Source organism: Xenopus laevis, chromosome 2S (genome assembly GCF_017654675.1).
Source record: "Xenopus laevis strain J_2021 chromosome 2S, Xenopus_laevis_v10.1, whole genome shotgun sequence".
In the NCBI taxonomy this organism is placed as follows: domain Eukaryota; kingdom Metazoa; phylum Chordata; class Amphibia; order Anura; family Pipidae; genus Xenopus; species Xenopus laevis.
The window spans coordinates 85,122,332-85,139,977 of record NC_054374.1 but is presented as its reverse complement, the minus strand read 5'-3'; the positions used below and the strand labels follow the sequence as shown (position 1 = coordinate 85,139,977).

The window sequence follows — 17,646 nt, the reverse complement described above, 5'->3', positions numbered from 1 at the left end:
CCGTAGCCAGATTGCTAAGTTCAGCACAAAGTAAAAAGGATCTGAAGAAGTGAATTTAGATGGTACTACTCCGTCAGAGGGGTATGTTTATGAAGGGTGAAGGATCCTTCAACCACATGAGAAGGGGGTTGTTATTGGGGTACTATGGTGGTGTCAGGGTCTTAAAGTAAATGTAAAACCCAAGGTCCCTGATTGGCCTGGAAGTAGTGAAGAGCGAGTGGTGGGAAAACAGGCTATAAATAGAGGTGCATAACCGGTCTGAAGACTAGCTGTTACCTGTACCTGTAGGAAAGTGGAGAGCACATTTAAGCATTTATCCCATGGCTGGGAAATAAAAGGCTTGGATATTTTTAGAACATATAGGCAGCCTGCTGGGAAAACATGACATGGTCTTAAAAGTTCTTGAGGAAAAAAAATAGGTGTGGTTTAAATGGTGTGATCAACATTGGCTTCAATTATCGACCCTCCACCGCGTAGGCCAGAAAAATTACGTCCTTCGCTACCACAGTAGTTGGACATCACTGTTCTAAAATAATATAACAATATATATTTTGGTATTTAAACCTATTGCTGTGAGACTCCCTTTATTTTGTTGCGGAAAGAAAAATAAAATGTTTTTAAAATAGCTGCTTGCTTCTTCAGTTTAGTTGTTTTCAGATAGTTCACCAAAAATAATGGCTTTTTTCAATTGCTTTTCATATTTTATTTATTACCCTTTTTCCAAAATTAAGTTTACATTTTTACATTCTGGTGTTTGTCTGGCAGGTCAGTGATCCAGGTGCAGATTCTGAACTGTTACAATTTGCTACATTAGTTGATTCATTTTTTTCAGGAGCATTTGTGGAATATTAGCAACTGAGGTATCAACTATAACAGCTGCCTTAAATGAAACATACAAATGTCACAAATAGTAAGTCATTTCAAAAGTGTATATTTCATCTGAAAACAACTGAACTGAAAAAAAAGTTGTTTTGGAAGGTGAACAACCCCTATCCTGCAACCGCCCATCCCAAACACATTATAATTATTGCATACACTGCGCACTGTGGAAAACTATTCATTTGGTATTTTTTCCTCCACTGCCAGAAGCACACTAAATACTAAATGAATTTGTCCAAAGGAAAGGCACTGAACATATATTTTTAACATATTTCCTGTGGACCAGTGCAACCTTTCTTACCATCTTTCTGTGGATTGCAATAATATAGCCTATGAAGGGACCTCCTGGGTGCATGGAGACATGACCATTAAGAACTCCATTCCCTACATTTTTTTCTGTTCCACATGGCACTACTGTATTTGGCAGCCCATTAGGGATTAGTGTTGGTCGATTCAGTCCTCCGTTTGACAGACTGTGCGGCCCATTTGATGATGGCACTGGGCTGGGATCTGTAAATTGAAAAATATTATCCATGTTGTTTACTCATTATTACATTGCAATTAGTATGTATTAAGATCTAAAAATCTTTGGCCATGCATTTCTTAAGCTCATCAAAGCAAATTAAGATGCAAGCAACAGATGGGCTCTTATTGACCAAAAAATATAAAGCATATAAATAAGACCGTTACAAATTTATTATAAAATCTAGAACTCAAATTGACTATGTATATGCATATGTTTAAATACAAATCCCAATGTAATATCTCAATTTGTGATTCTGTAATAGCATGTGTAGTTTTCCAATGCAAACAGATTCAGTGAATTTAATAACTTTCACTCTCTTGAACACCCATATTTGCTCTCCCGCCGCATTATTTACAAATAACTTTCAACAATCCATTTGCTATTTATTTTAATATGACATTGTTTTACATACAACAGTACTTTTTCATTTCTGCCTTCAACTTATATCTTCTGCATTTTCCTTTATATGAATAATGACATTTGCTGTCCTAGATACCAGAAAACCCATCTTAAGTCAAGTTACGAGATAAGGGTACATATATATATATATATATGGTGCTAAAAATTCTTGAAAATATGACTTAAGCACTGATATAACTGTATCTATGCTCATTGAAATAAGGAGGGCCCTGACCAAAAGCAGGACAATCAAGAGGGGACTTGGCCAAAGGTAAGGCCGTGTTATAAGAACAGTTCAAACCATTTTATAAAATACCACAACTCACCTGTTTGTGTGGGGCTTGTGGCAGATGTTGGAGATCCTGGAATGGGTATTTCAAAAGCACATAGAAAACCACTTACAGAAAGGCGAACTTTTTGGTTATCCTGGGGGAAATGCTGCAAGCAAAAAAGAGAAGATTTTTTTGCATCATTATCAATAATTTTTTTTATCAATAATAATTGTAATTTATACTTTTGAGTAACTTAATCCAATATATTTTAACCAAAACCATAATTTACAGATACTTGTTTATCAAAAGATTATGTATTATCGCACTATCTTAAACATGCAGTCAAAACCAACAGCAGAGAATACTCTCTAATCTCTAATCAAAATTTTTGAAAAATTATGGTGCTGAAAGAGCTCCAAATACCACTAAAGTCAGCCCTCTCAACATTCTTGTCACTAATCGTCAGTACTGTCCAACTGGAAGCAAACAAACCACCTGCAGTGGTGAGCAGAAAATGATTTCTGTGATAGAATTGAGGATTCAGTCATGATATACACTCATTCTGTGCTAAAGCTAACATACAAGTTGCTACCCTTTGCAGAAGCCTTTAGTTGTGGTGCTACTCCCTAAGGAGACTAGTGAAACCTAAATGATATGCAAGACACAACATTGTGTTCCAAGTTAATCCTATCTTCCTCTGTTAAATGGCTTGCTTATGACCAAATTTGGTTTCAGTGTGGGGATTTTTCCCGATCTTTCAGAAGGGAAGTACATAGATAGAAGTAACAAAATATGTGTGTGTATGTACATGACTACAAGTTGTTTGTGTATATATGTGTATGTGTGCATGTATTTTTTGTATTTCATGAACTACATGATCTACAAACTCTAATTCTGCAATATTTGGTTGATTATTGTGCTATCATGTCAATACCCTCAAATCATAAGTTTATTTCATTTGATAGTTGTTTCATCTATTAGTCATTAATTCAACCATGAAAAACATATACTAGATTATTAGTTGCCTTGGTTAAGAAAAAGATGCAAGGGGAAACAGCTCTTTTTTTTACTAGGGATACACAGAATCCACTATTTTGGATTCAATCGAACCACCGAATCCTTTGTGAATACCGAATCAAATCCTAATTTGCATATGCAAAATATATTTAGATATAGAAATATCTAAATATATATATATATATATATATATATATATATATATATATATATATATATATATATATATATATATATATATATATATATATATATATATATATATATATATAGTAAAACAAACAATTATTTACAACACCACCTTTAAATGATATGTAGTAATCCTCTGATTTGTCTCAAAGTCAAATTACCAGTCTCTAACCCCTAGAACTACGAAAAGCACTGGATGGGGAGGATTCTAAAGAATGGTTATGGTAAAATTTGGGGTGAATGCTTGTTAGATTTCCTGGGACCAGGCCCGGACTGGCAATCTGTGGGTTCTGGCAAATGCCAGAGGGGCTGCTATAAGTTGCCACAGAAAGTCAGTATTTAGTGGGCTGGTGGGAGCGGTTTGGGCCTCTATGTGGGCTGATTTGGCCTCTGTGTACCTGAAATGCCAGGGCCTATTTTAATTCTCAGTCCGGACCTGCCTGTGACAGTCTAAAAAGGGACTTCAAAAGTGACTTGTGATACTACAATAGTTTGGAAAGCTCAACTCCAAATGCATAGTGATAATGAAATAGAACAAAATAATGCAAGTAGTTTTTCTGGCTTTTAAAATAATATTTCAAAAAGTAAAAGTAGAGTGTTTCATTATTCTGGATACAGAATTTAAAGCGGAATTAAGCCATCACACAAACCTTTATGTTGGATCCATGAACCTCTGCAAGGAGTATCTGCTCAGGTTTTAATCCACACAGGTCGCTTAGCTGTTTTTTCAAGCCTGTGTATTTCTCATCCATGTTCAGCCGGAGGCCGTATCGCACAGGGGTTGTACCATCTAGTTTGATAACTGAAAAAAATAGCAATCACTGAATATTACATTATGTGTTTTTTTTTGTTAAGCTAACTAATCATTAATATGTAAAACTAGATTTATGGATAGTACCCTCTATGAGTTTTTATTAAAGGATATGTGGGTTGCCATGGTAACGAAGAAAGGAAAAAAATATATATATAAGTGTTTTAAAAGCAAACGCATAAGTGATTATGGTACGGTAAATGGCAAAACTGAAAAACTGGCAAGTGTTGGCCTGAATGGAGTTGTTCCAAGAAGTGATGTGAGCAAGCTTAATCAAAAGGATGTATGGGTTGCAATGGTAACAAGAAAACAAATACCTAAACAAGTGTTTTAACAGCAAACACCAATGCAGAAGTGATTATTATACAGTAAATGGCAAAACTGAAGAACTGGTCTGAACGTAGATATTCCATGAACAAGCTAAATCAAGCACCCGTGAGAATGCGCAAAAATATTCTGGTTGGAAGTGATGTCAGATACAGGACATCCACAGCAGAAAAGGTCTGAAAAGGACAAAATGGAGCATGATCACCACTTATGCCCAAATAGGACTGGGCATTGGTGGACCGAGTTTGTAGGATGAGTTGGGCATGTCTTTATTTTCCCACAGAAAGAGTTTATAGTGTTGATTTACAGGCTTAGTAGCAGCAAAGACCCACCCAATTCCCTGTGTATCCCATATCTTTTAATGTTGACAGTGTGTGTGGGCCATAAAGGCGTTGTGAGTGACCCACAATTTTTGTGTGCATTGCATGTGACCCGCAACTTCTCAACAAGTAGGCAACTAAGGAGCTATCCTTCAAATATGAGAAAACACAATCTCCAATATATGTTAGAAGTCACAGTACCTTATATACTTGGAAATGATCTTTATGGCATTGTAGCAAATGCCTGTGGAAAGACCTTTCACAATGCATTAAAATTGAATGTGTTACAGAAAGCAGAACATACAGCCCTAGTGTGGTACACTATCCATCCAACATTGTTAATGAGAAGCATTTATGTACAGTAATTAAAGGGGATCTAAACCCGAAAAAACGGAAATCCCGCAAAATTACTCAGGGCGCACCTCTAAGCTGTTCTGCAATTTGCATACACTATTAATGTTTTCTAAGATATTTGCATTTGTAGTCTACCAATATGATATGACACTCAGCATCCCAAGGGTTAACAGAATACAGGAAGTGCATAGAATCATTGAGATTATGAACCTTCAAAAAGCTAATGAGCTGAAAGCCTGTTATTTGTAACTGCTAATATCTCATAAAGCACTTAGAATACAAAATGAACGTGCAAAACTGCACTGTGAATAAGTGTACTCCAATATATATTTTTTGTGGGGTTTAGATAACCTAAACAATTATTTTATTGAGCATTTCTGTAAACAATTATCTCTAAACCTGAATCAACTCTTTACATCCGCTTCAAAGATATTTCACGTTATATTTAGTATGATGTTTACTTTTGTTAAACTTAAAAATATTCAGTCTCAGGCTATACTTTTCTTTACATATAATATATTGTTTTATAGACTATATAAAATAGGTGTGTTTATTGCTAATATGATTACTGCTAGGTTAAAGAATTGTAACAGGCAGCAAAATTAAAAATATGTATATACCACTTAAAATGAATCAAATGAAAACATCACAAACCTGTAATTTCCAAGTGCATATAGCTGTCCATGGGAAGAGGAAGAGAAAGAAAGTTGAAAGGATCAAATCTAACGCTTATGTGTCCACATGTTTTACATTTCACTTGGGATCGCAACTGTCCATGAAACAAATCCACAACTATTGACTTGTTTCTTCTTAAATGATTATCCCATGCCTGAAGAAAGACAGCACAATGCAAATGAAAAACAAATCACACAATTACAAGCTACCAATCAATAAATCAATAAAAAACTATTCTTGTTTTAATGGGAAAGTAAAATATACAACAGGAAAGGACTATGCGTTCCTGAAAGGAATGTCCAGGACAATTTGTTTCATTATATTAAGATGTCTACTGCCATTGCTTTGTAATTTCTTTTGTTTTTTCACAGAATGCCAACTACATAATAGTAAAGATTCAAGTGTGCACATTAGGCCTACACAAGGCAAATATACAATGCCAACATTATGAAGTGGATAGCTATAGCTGCAGCCAACACGCCCACCAAAGGCAGTGCGATATCTGGCTAAGGATGGAAATAGGTGCCAACCACACAAGGACTATATCAACTGGCTAATATGGTCCTCGATCACAGATTTTTGGCTGGATATCGGTCAGGGAGGCCTGTCGAAGGCCCCATATACTGGCAAATAAGCTGCCAAATTGGCATCTTAAATCTGACTGTGTATGGCCACCTTTAGGGTCACTGGCAGTCTGGGCCTTTACAAAGTTTCTGAGATGAAGCCTGCCTAGTAATATAAAACGGTCTAAAGCCACAAATGTCAGAAACCTCTAAAAATAGAAAATGAATTCACATGCACTGTAATGCAGAAAAACTGAACTGGCACATAGAAAGTTTTACACTTTCCCTCATCTAGCTACCCCAGTCAGCCTGTCATTTGGTCACTCTCAGCTGTATATTTGGTACATACTAATGATTGTGTCCTTCAAAGAAGAAATTCTCTGCCACTTTAAAATCCCAATATAGCAGAACACACACTTTATCACTATTCCCATTATTTATCTCACATAGGAACATGTGCAGTAACACAAGATTTCAGTTTAGCTTCCAGTGTGTATGCACCTGCTTACTATTTAGCATAATGGCTGCTGGAACCAGAAGTGACACAGCTAAAAGTGGGACCAACACTGCTGGAAAGCTCTGTAGTTCTGGGCATGATGGGCTGTGTACTGGTACAAAAACTATATATATATATATTCAAAATGCTAACATTGCCTACTTTTAGCAAAATAATCCAAATGTAAAATAAAGCATGTTTTGTCACCTATTTTATGTTGAAAATAAACAACTTTTTATTTGAAAAGGACTTAATATTGTCTGCGTTGCAAACATCCATAACTATACTATATGTGTTTATATTCACCTCTGCAGCAACTTCCCAGTCTGGGCGCCCATCACTGTCTTTGAGTTCAACATATGGTTTGTCATGGACTCTGTTGAGATCTTCATGGAGACCATCTAAAAGGAAAGCTAGCAGCTCCTGGGAATCTTGCTGTTGAAAGCCATTGAACCTTGGTGCATATTTTGCGATAGTCCACTGTAAAAAATTTAAAATTAATTAAAAAAAACATTATTAGATGAATATGTTAACAATGTTTACAATTTAACAGTAGTGGACTTATTATAATATAGCAGCTTTGCTTGTGACAGAATGTATAAGGGAGATCGTTGTGAGGACAGTAGGAACATAGGGACACTATATAGCTGTATTAATCTAAAATGCTTAGTACATAGTTTGCGGTCATACTTTTTTGCTTGGCTGTGGCAAAGGTGTTACTGGCACAGTCTATTGTTCTCAGACACTCTAGAGTAGGCACCATGCTCCTTTTCTGCTCTCCTTTGTTGTTGCAATTCCAAATGTTTGCGGCTTATATGCAGAGATATTGCTTAGTACAGAGAAATATCTACGTGGACAGCTTCACGGTTTTAGTGCCAACAACATTTTAGTTAATAATGACACATAAGTCTTATGATTGGCATCATGTTTTACTTGATTTCTTACACTTAATACAACATGTGACATGAAGTATGCTTAGCAACATACACATTGCTGTTCCTTACTCGTAATTTAAGAGGTGCCACATTTTTCTGGGTTCCATTCCACAGCTCTTGAACCAAATCGCCATAGCATTTTGCCATGTGTCCTTTCATTCCAATAGGATTTGCTCTAAAATGCAGAATATATGATTAAAAATGGACCACTTTTTAACCATATTCCATTGGTATCAACCATCATCAATTCACTTTTCTGAATGTGCTATCATTTCTATTATAGTTAAGTCTACAAACATCAAGTATAGTGTATTATCAACCCATGACAAAGGCAACATTTTGTTCTAAGGTATTTCCAAATAGGCTCATGTACACTTGAAATCAAAGATTTATTAATGTAAAAATGAAGTTTAAGTTTGCCTTTAGGACCTTTTCATTACCTGTTCAGCTCATACAAATGCCTTCCGGAGATAAAATATTTTGTTAGAGGCTGTGTGTTACTGACACACTGGATACTTGAATTCATGAAGCATGTGTTTCCTAAGTTGCTCAGACCCGTGGCACCTTTTTCTGTAGGAACTGGAAAATAAAAAAAAATGTCTGCCATCAAATGTAAAACTCCACAGTGATGCCTTTTCATATATCTAGGATAACAGCACTTTTTAGGAACACAAAAAGTGCTATAACATTTACATTAGCATCAACCTTAAGAATCCCCAGTGAGAATTTGGGGTGTTTTCCTTAGAACGAATTGCTGATCAACAGGTAAGTAGCAAGCTGAACATTCAGCGTCACAATATAGAAGCAAATCTCCTGTTTTAACAAAGATCAGGAAACCCCAAAAGCCCCCTATACTTCTGCCCCATCCCTGAATCTACTGCCTCTATTGTTTGCAAAGCTCATTAGAGTTACAGTTAATACAAAAAAACACATCACTGGCTAATTAAAGGGGTTGAAATTGATTAACGTTTGTCTTTATTAAGTGCAAATGAATGATGTAATTTTGTGCATAAAGTCAGATATTGAGATAAGGATATAATGGGATTACAGTATTTCTTTGAAGGCAACCATTGGAAGGCAGACGGTTTTGAGTAGAGAGGAAGCCCCTGGGGACTGCCAGGAGGGCCCTTCATTTTGTAGCCCCGGTGGATGCTCAAGGCTCCAGTCTGACCCTTATTGTTCTGATCATTTGTGCAAATAATATGAACAAATGCAACATCACTTAACAGCTTGTGATGTACCATGCACTGTGTAACACGGTGTATTGGCAGATATTGGTTGCAATTGGTGGACCATACAAATAACTGTACAAAACAGAGTATTGATACATGTACAGACAGATTTAGGGAAGTCATACATTCTTAGTAGCCACTCTGTTTCTAACAGCAACCTTTTGTCCTTTTCTTTACCACTACTGTAAAAATCTATCACTCACACTTACCTTTATGTCTATCAATTTTACTGCTGTTTGCAATAAATGACATCTCTTCTGGCCAGCTCATGTCTTTATTCCTGACTAAAGTAATAAAAATAAACCAAAATGATAATTAGACTTGTACAAAAATGTATATTAGGGGCAGCAGTGGTGTATTCTGTTTGCTAGCATTGAGTTTTAATTCAAGTTAGAGTTTTGTTTTTGTAAATCCTATAAACTTGAAAATTTGGATGATTCCATTTTTTTCACAATTGAATTCAGTACAATGATTTTATCATAAATAATCAAAAATGAGTTTTTTTAAATTGTGAGTTTATTGAGTAAAAAAAAAACTCACAAAAATTAGATTTTGTATAAATAAGCACATAAACAAACTGTAAAAATCTAGTTGGTTTATGAGAATAAAAAGTTTCTTTTGCCATTGCAGTACTTTCTATAATTTTTGCATAAAATCGTGTGGCATTTCTGCACTGCAAAGCTTAGCATTACAATACCTGCTTAATGTTACATACTGGAGCACATGTATTTATTATATTTAAAACAAATCATACATTGGTGTCACTATATAGATTATGTGGGGAATGAAATAAAAGACGGTAACGGAAAAAATATTTGCAATGTGAAAAGTTATGCCTCTTTGCAAACAGATTTGTGAGGATTTAATATAGCTTTTGCGTACCCAGAAACTGTTTAGCGACCACTTCCGACAGTGGAAGAAGGTTTGCAAATTTTATAGTTAGCACCAGTGTGCAGTGAATGTAATAAAACTTCTTACTGAAAAAGTTGTTACGTTTGCTCCAAAAGATTACGACGCCTTCAAACACTTCTTAAAAGTGGGCAATGCGCAATTAAAATTCGTAATGTCATAACAGTTTAAGGAAGAGTATTACATTGCAAAATTAGACTTTTTGTTCTTATTGGTGCTAATTGTTTTGCGACTTTTATTACATTCCCCCATATAGGTTTTACTTGTCCTTACTTAATATGTTATCTTGAATTAATTGTACTGATTAAGTTGCAGCATAACACAGAAAAAATTGCTTTCTTAAAGGAAAACTATACCCCCCAAACAATGTAGGTCTCTATAAAAAGATATTGCATAAAACAGCTCATATGTAAAACCCTGCTTCGTGTAAATAAACCATTTTTATAATAATATACTTTTCTAGTAGTATGTGCCATTGGATAATCATAAATAGAAAATTGCCATTTTAAAAAATATGGGCCACCCCCTGGGATCATACTATTCACTGTGCAAAGAATCATACCAAACAAACTATACTTCTTAGGTCACATGAGCCAATTAACAGACAGAGGTGTGTCTTTTGCTTCAACACTTCTTCCTGTTACAGTTAGAGTTGTAGTATTTCTGGTCAGGTGATCTCTGAGGCAACACACAGACCATCACAAAATGGTGGTTCAAGGCAAGAGATGTAAAAGGGCAATATTTACTTAAATATATATTCCAGTTTGGTAAGATTGTTTAATATGCCACTTAATATGATATAAACTATCTGTTGCTTAAAAATTCATTTTGGGGATATAGTTTTCCTTTAAGTAACTCTTTCAAAGCGTTATAAATATTATGCTATGAATGTTCTTATATATGTGTTTTTATATTTAGATTTCCTGAAATTGCTCCCAGCAAACGGCTACACACTGTAAGAATATCATTACCCATATCTATCATTTGTATAGGCTGCTCTTCCATTATGCATGACTTATTGATTCTATTAAAGCAACACTAGCATACAAAGCAAAATTACTGTCTCCATCACATTAGTATTTAACACATCAATAGAAAAAGATAAAATGTGTATACTGCATAAAACAAGATAAAATAATTTATTGTACCTTCTATTACCAAGTGCTGCTCATCTTGTATTTTCAGGCCCTCTAATGTGTGGTCTTCATCATCAAGTAAAGTAAGGTAATTCTGAATAAGAGACAAACCTTTTCAGTGTTGTTTTCTCAAAAAAATGGACATGCCCATTTTAAATGAAAACACAAATTAAAACCTATAAAATTAGGTTGGAATGTTCTCCAAGATTGGAGTACCACTTTAAGGACAATTTAGCACTGCTGCGCATATAATTTTTATTTTTAGGCGACTTTTCCGCGTTGCTTGACTATAATTAGATCACTACATATCAAAAACAGTGACTGCGCTAACAGCATTGTTAGAACCTATTTGTAGATTATAATCCCATATTGTAAAACTAAATCTCGCCAAAACGCACAACTAAATTAATAAATTAACACTATGTGAAGAACATATGACATATGGGTATAATTCACAATCCTCATCAATTGCAATTACAGCAGGAACATTTACCTCACTATTATACAACCACAATCTCATATCTTCTTCCTTAATACGTAGCCGCTGAGAAAGATATTCATGAATTTCTTTTATTGTCTGCATACGGCTGAAACAGCCAGTGTATGCCAGCACACGTTTCAGTGGAGCATTTGGAGACGGAACGTTACCTGTTTAAATGACAAAAAAAAAACAAAAAAAAAACAACACATTTTTCGAATTATATGTGTGTATATTATATATCTCAGGAAAGCCTTTCATTTTCACATACAACCACCAGTACACAAAGAAAAACGTTAAAAAATGTTTTCCTTACTTTCAAAAATAGTGCGGCAAAGCTAAGTGGGAATCTAGCAACTCTTTATGAGACAGAGGTGCACAATCAATATGTTTGATATATAATGATGAAGGATGAGCACACTCTTTGATTCTTTATTTCCTTTATCAAGGAGGGACCAAAACATTGGATACAATGCTGTGTTACGAATAAAAAATACTGCATTCACAAGAATCAAAAAGTGTGCTGATCCTTCATCATGATTTTATATATATATATATATATATATATATATATATATATATATATATATATATATATATATATATATATATATATACACACAAAACTGGAGCACTCGTTATATAACAACAACTGCCTGGGTGCAGAATTCAAAAAATTATGTAAACCAAAATGCTGTACAAAAAACGCACAACCAGGTCTTTGCAAGGGTGTCCAAAAAACCAAAAATTTTATTTCGACGTTTCGGCTTCTCTACTGAAGCCTTTCTCAAGAGCTGTGTTACGAATAAAAAATACTGCATTCACAAGAATCAAAAAGTGTGCTGATCCTTCATCATGATTTTTATATATATATATATATATATATATATATATATATATATATATATATATATATATATATATATTTATTTTAAAGTGCATTCACACAGCTAAAAATAAAATTGGCTAGAACTACATTCAGATGCAAAACAATTATTTATTAGGATGTTGTTCGGCTATTTACTTCTAACATTCTATACTGCTGTATTAGTCGTTAAACCTCTGAAATCCTTACATTAGCAAGGCTTTGCAGAAGAGAGATCTAAGGAGTTTTATAGGCTTTGGTAGCTATTGTCAAGCTGATTAAGCAACAGCAGCACATTTCAGTGCCAAAGGAGCAAAGGAAGATATTTGTTTGAAACACTTGGTTGCACAATACAATTAATATTACATGCTTTAAAACTATAATAAAATTACAAGTCGTATGGATGAGATTTGGATCTTATCTTTAAACAGGTTATCTGATCACATATTTCGTTATATCATTTAGTTTCATGCAAAACAATTTCACCAAGTAGCAAAGCAACACGGTTACCTTAACTGTATCACATATCACACACTGTACCACAACAATCCTTCAAAAGAAAAAGCAAATTTTCAGCAATTACAGATAAGAGGATTAGTTGTAAGATCACAGCAAGAAAGCACACTTCATAAAAAAAAAAAAAAAAAAGATTAATTGTTGATTTTACATTAATTAGTGCATAGCAAAAATAACACACACTTTAAACTTAAAGTCAAGCGTTGGGCATTCATTTGGGTTAACCTCTAGCAAATATTCAGGAGAGGCTGAACAGTCCATTGTCATTAAAATCTCTCTTTTTGAAGAAAGATTTATTACTTTTAGCAGCCAATGATTTGCCAATATATTGTGATCCAATGGAACAGAGCAATAGTAGCAAAGACCTAGGGTGTGCACAAGAACACAATTTATAGTCTCAGTATAAAATAAACGTGCTCCTTTAATTTTTAACATCTCCAGTATAAAAATCCTCCAATTATGTTATCCGACATCAATATGTCTAAAATAAAGCCAGCTGATGTCATTAAAACTATACCTAATTCTATTTTAACCTAGTCATTATAATCACTTGTGATTAGAATCTTGATGTAGCAGAAAGCATGTGCTACCAGTACATTTAGGGGCCGATTCATCAAGCTCGAGTGAAGGAATCGAAGTAAAAAAACTTCGAATTTCGAAGTGTTTTTTGGGCTACTTCGACCATCGAATGGGCTACTTCAACCTTCGACTACGACTTCGAATCGAAGGATTCGAACTAAAAATCGCTCGACTATTCGACCATTCGATAGTCGAAGTACTGTCTCTTTAAAAAAAACTTCGACCCCCTAGTTCGGCAGCTAAAAGCTACCGAAGTCAATGTTAGCCTATGGGGAAGGTCCCCATAGGCTTGCCTAAGTTTTTTTGATCGAAGGATATTCCTTCGATCGTTGGATTTAAATCCTTCGAATCGTTCGATTCGAAGGATTTAATCGTTCGATCGAAGGAATAATCCTTCGATCGTACGATCGCAGAATTTGCGCTAAATCCTTCGACTTCAATATTCGAAGTCGAAGGATTTCAATTCCTAGTCGAATATCGAGGGTTAATTAACCCTCGATATTCGACCCTTGATGAATCGGCCCCTTAGTTCTAAATGATGACCATAATTAGATTACTTTATCATGCTCTGATTGTACATCAGTAAGAAAGGGCACACATTCATTATATGGATGTCTTCATATTATTTCCAAGACTTGGTCCTTTACTATATCATTCTAACATATCCCTACAAGAAAACCGGACATCTTTAAAGGACGGCTAAATAACACTGTTATCATAGAACAATGCAAGTGTTGATTTCACGGATTGAATTGGAATGTCTTTTAGACAACTGCGATTTCTTGATGTCTCAGAACAGTACATTACTGTACTGTATAACCGATTTAAAAACCCGCTACACAAACAATATCCAGTCTAATATGGCCTGGCCATACACAATTAACAAAATTGTCAGCAAAATGGCATCATGCACTAGCTGGTTACAAGCCAACTAAGACACAACGGGGCCGATTCACTAAATTCGAGTGAAGGATTCGAAGGTTTAAAACTTCGAATTTCGAAGTTTTTTTTGGGCTACTTCGACCTTCGACTACGACTTCGAATCGAAGGATTCGAACTAAAAATCGTTCGACCATAGGCTTGGCTAACTTTTTTTGATCGAAGGATATTCCTTCGATCGTTGTATTTTATCGTTCGATCGAAGGAATTATCCTTCGATCGTTCGATCGAACTATCTGTGCTAAATCCTACGACTTCGATATTCGAAGTCGAAGGATTTTAATTCCTAGTCGAATATCGAGGGTTAATTAACCCTCGATATTCGACCCTTAGTGAATCGGCCCCAACATTTGCTTGTTGCTAAAGAAACAAAAATTCTTGCTAGCCATGGATCTAATCTGGACACTGGCTATAAAGGCAGTGGGTAGCCTTCAAAAAGAAACCCTACTGCTTTTTTGAGCTGTCTGAACAGTGCACTGCTCATATAGTTTAGTACTCACTGAAACAAGCTACACTTGACAGTGGTCATTTGAATTAAGATGAAACCCGCTATCCGGCGCTGATCCAAGTATCATGGAGAATCGCTTTTTGAAAAATGTGGCTTTATTCAAAAACACAGTGCGAGGTACATGGCAGTGGGTATGTGCAGAAACTAAAGCGTTTCTTGCCCGTGTGGTACTTCCTCAGAGGATCTTTTCAAAAAGCGGTTCTCCATGATACTTGGATCAGCGCCGGATAGCGGGTTTCATCTCAATACAGGTATACCGGACGGAAGTGGCCGGGTCCCGCGAGAGCAGCGATCCACATGGAGAGACTGCATGGCTAATGGTGAACTCCACTATACTCATACAGCCTGAATATTTGTTCGTCATTTGAATTAAGTTCAGTTAATTTGATAAAGGATTTATACATATATTTGCAAATGCTTAGCTATACTCTCATGGAGAAGCTGCCATTCTACCTATTATTTTTCATGAATGCTCCTAAACATATGTTTAATAACTTCTCATCCAATATAAAGTATTTTATTATTCAGATTTTTCTCATGTTTCTTGTGCATGACCTTAGATAAAAGCCCCATTGTTTGAAAATGCCACAGCCTAGCTGTATAGATTTCTTTTGGCACAAACACTATGCTGTTTGATTCTTGCTGCATTCTTACATTACCTCTGGGTAAATGCTGAGGAAACATTCTGAGGCTCATCATACCCATATTCACCCAGATGTTTGACTGTTGTTGACGAGTTACGGGCTGCTGTCTCAAGAAAAGCAAATAGCGTGGGAAAAGCTCAAGTTCTGGAAGATCTGTTTTGCTGTTTTTGATAACCTGGAAAATTTGAAAGGTAACAGTTAATATTTGTGCCCATATAAAGTGGCATGTTGTACTATTGTGTCATTCAGATTTGTTAAGGAAATATGGCAAGTAGTTGAAGTTCTGGTTATGTTCTAAATTTGGCATTTAGCTACTTACTGGACGTGGTAAGGAAAGGTTCGCCCCATACCAGTGATACAGGGCTCTCCACACAGGCTCTGGAACAACCTCAAAGTCTTTAGTGCAGACAAGAGTTGGACTCTGTTTGAGTCGCCCCCCTTCAAGTGTTAGGGAAGGAACCTTAAAATACAAGATCAAGTTAAAAATAAAGACAGCTAAAGAAAAAATATAGATCAGCCAGAATTTAAGTTCACACTATGCATTTCAACTTGTTTGTTAATGATTATATGATTATGTAATATTGTTTTTTATTATTCGATGTAGGTTAGCACAAATGCTGAGAAAAAAAAAAGATCAACGCTGCAGCATTTGAAACTGTGCAATATAAGATTTAGGAAACTCTATATTTGAAAACAGAATCACTAATTTTATTAAAATAATGACAAATGTGCAGAGAAATATGGTCTCATAGAAACAGTATACCCCTTTTTAACAATAAAATATATTAAATCCACTTCTTCCTTCCATTTGAAGCATAGTCATGCAATAAAGAATATAAGTTGAAGAACAAAGCTACAACCTTCAGTGTTTACTTAAGAGTGTGGTGTGAACATTGTTTTGCAAGTTAGATAATTAGATTCAAAAACTTGGTGTGTGTGAGGAAATAAAGTGAAGTATACGGAACCTTTCAGAACTCAACCCCTACTTTGTAATTAAATCCATAAAAAAATCTGTGTATATATCGAAACAATGACACTGCAAACAATAAACCGTGCTGTATGCATTTCAAGGCCCAGTCTCTAAGAATTTAATTAACAATGGGCTATCTTATTGTTAACAGTCTGACTTTTTAAACTATTTTTGGGTCATTCACATATGCTTGTAATAAATGAGGCATTAAGGGCATGTAATATCCCTCATTTCAAGTCTTATTTTCTTTTCAGCACTGCAGATGTAACCCAAAAACTACAGGATGACTTTTCTAAACAGAGCAATGGCAGGATAGACGCATAATTTACCTTTACAGTTTCTTGTGTTACTAGAGGCTGGTTGTCAATAGCACCTGGTTTCTGTGGATTAAGCTGCAATAATGCATTCCCATTGGCACTGAGCATACACTGGTTATTATTATCTGAAGCGTTATGCTGATGTGCAAAGCACATGTCTGAGGTTGTATTGCTAGAATAATTAAAACCTAGAAAAATAAGAAAATGTTGTAGAATATTAATTTAACTCTGAAATCTGTGTAACAATTCAACCATAATATACCCTCCCCCAAAATAGTACTATTTACTATAAAATAATACTGTGCAACTATCTATAAACATTTGTTGTGTTTACAATACTACAAAAAATATTTTTCCACACAGTCATAAATTCCTGTACAAATCAATGCCTGTCAACAAATTATAGAAAAACATCCTTATATGGTGGAATGTACATGCCAGCAGATACTGTAGCTTTGTAATCAGGGCAATAGCATTAAAAGGTGAATACTATTGATGACTAGGAATGATTTAAATGCACATTTTAAAAAAACGCTGGGCTGGGGATGGAGCGATCCTTCCATAGGCTGAAGTCCTGTTTTCATTTATAATTAGCCTATGGAAGGATTGTGCTGCCCCCAGCCCAGTGTCACTGAAGCAATGCAGAAGATCCGTTAGCAGTGTTGGAGGGTCGGCTTCACAAAAGTTCACAGGGCTGGGGGCGATTTTGCGTGGGGCTTTTTGTGGAAACTATTCGGCGTGCAGCAGCTCCTAGATATGGACACGTTCCTATGATGTTTATAGGAACATG

The 17,646-nt window shown here is 35.3% G+C and overlaps 1 protein-coding gene across 2 annotated transcripts in view; it reads right to left on the bottom strand.

Moving 5' to 3' along the window:
* usp32.S (ubiquitin specific peptidase 32 S homeolog) overlaps positions 1-17,646 on the bottom strand; it is a 101,437-nt gene that overhangs the window by 15,727 nt on the left and 68,064 nt on the right. The window contains exons 14-26 of one of the 2 annotated variants that reach the window (XM_018249615.2): positions 16,869-17,044; positions 15,889-16,029; positions 15,585-15,744; positions 11,534-11,688; positions 11,053-11,134; positions 9,205-9,279; positions 8,204-8,342; positions 7,833-7,938; positions 7,135-7,308; positions 5,749-5,923; positions 3,933-4,084; positions 2,131-2,242; positions 1,181-1,389 (exon numbers count right to left, since the gene is read on the bottom strand). In XM_018249615.2, the coding sequence (XP_018105104.1) occupies positions 1,181-1,389; positions 2,131-2,242; positions 3,933-4,084; positions 5,749-5,923; positions 7,135-7,308; positions 7,833-7,938; positions 8,204-8,342; positions 9,205-9,279; positions 11,053-11,134; positions 11,534-11,688; positions 15,585-15,744; positions 15,889-16,029; positions 16,869-17,044 (1,856 nt within the window). The remainder of the gene's footprint in view (positions 1-1,180; positions 1,390-2,130; positions 2,243-3,932; positions 4,085-5,748; positions 5,924-7,134; positions 7,309-7,832; positions 7,939-8,203; positions 8,343-9,204; positions 9,280-11,052; positions 11,135-11,533; positions 11,689-15,584; positions 15,745-15,888; positions 16,030-16,868; positions 17,045-17,646) is intronic. The other variant, XM_018249617.2, reaches the window with a different exon arrangement.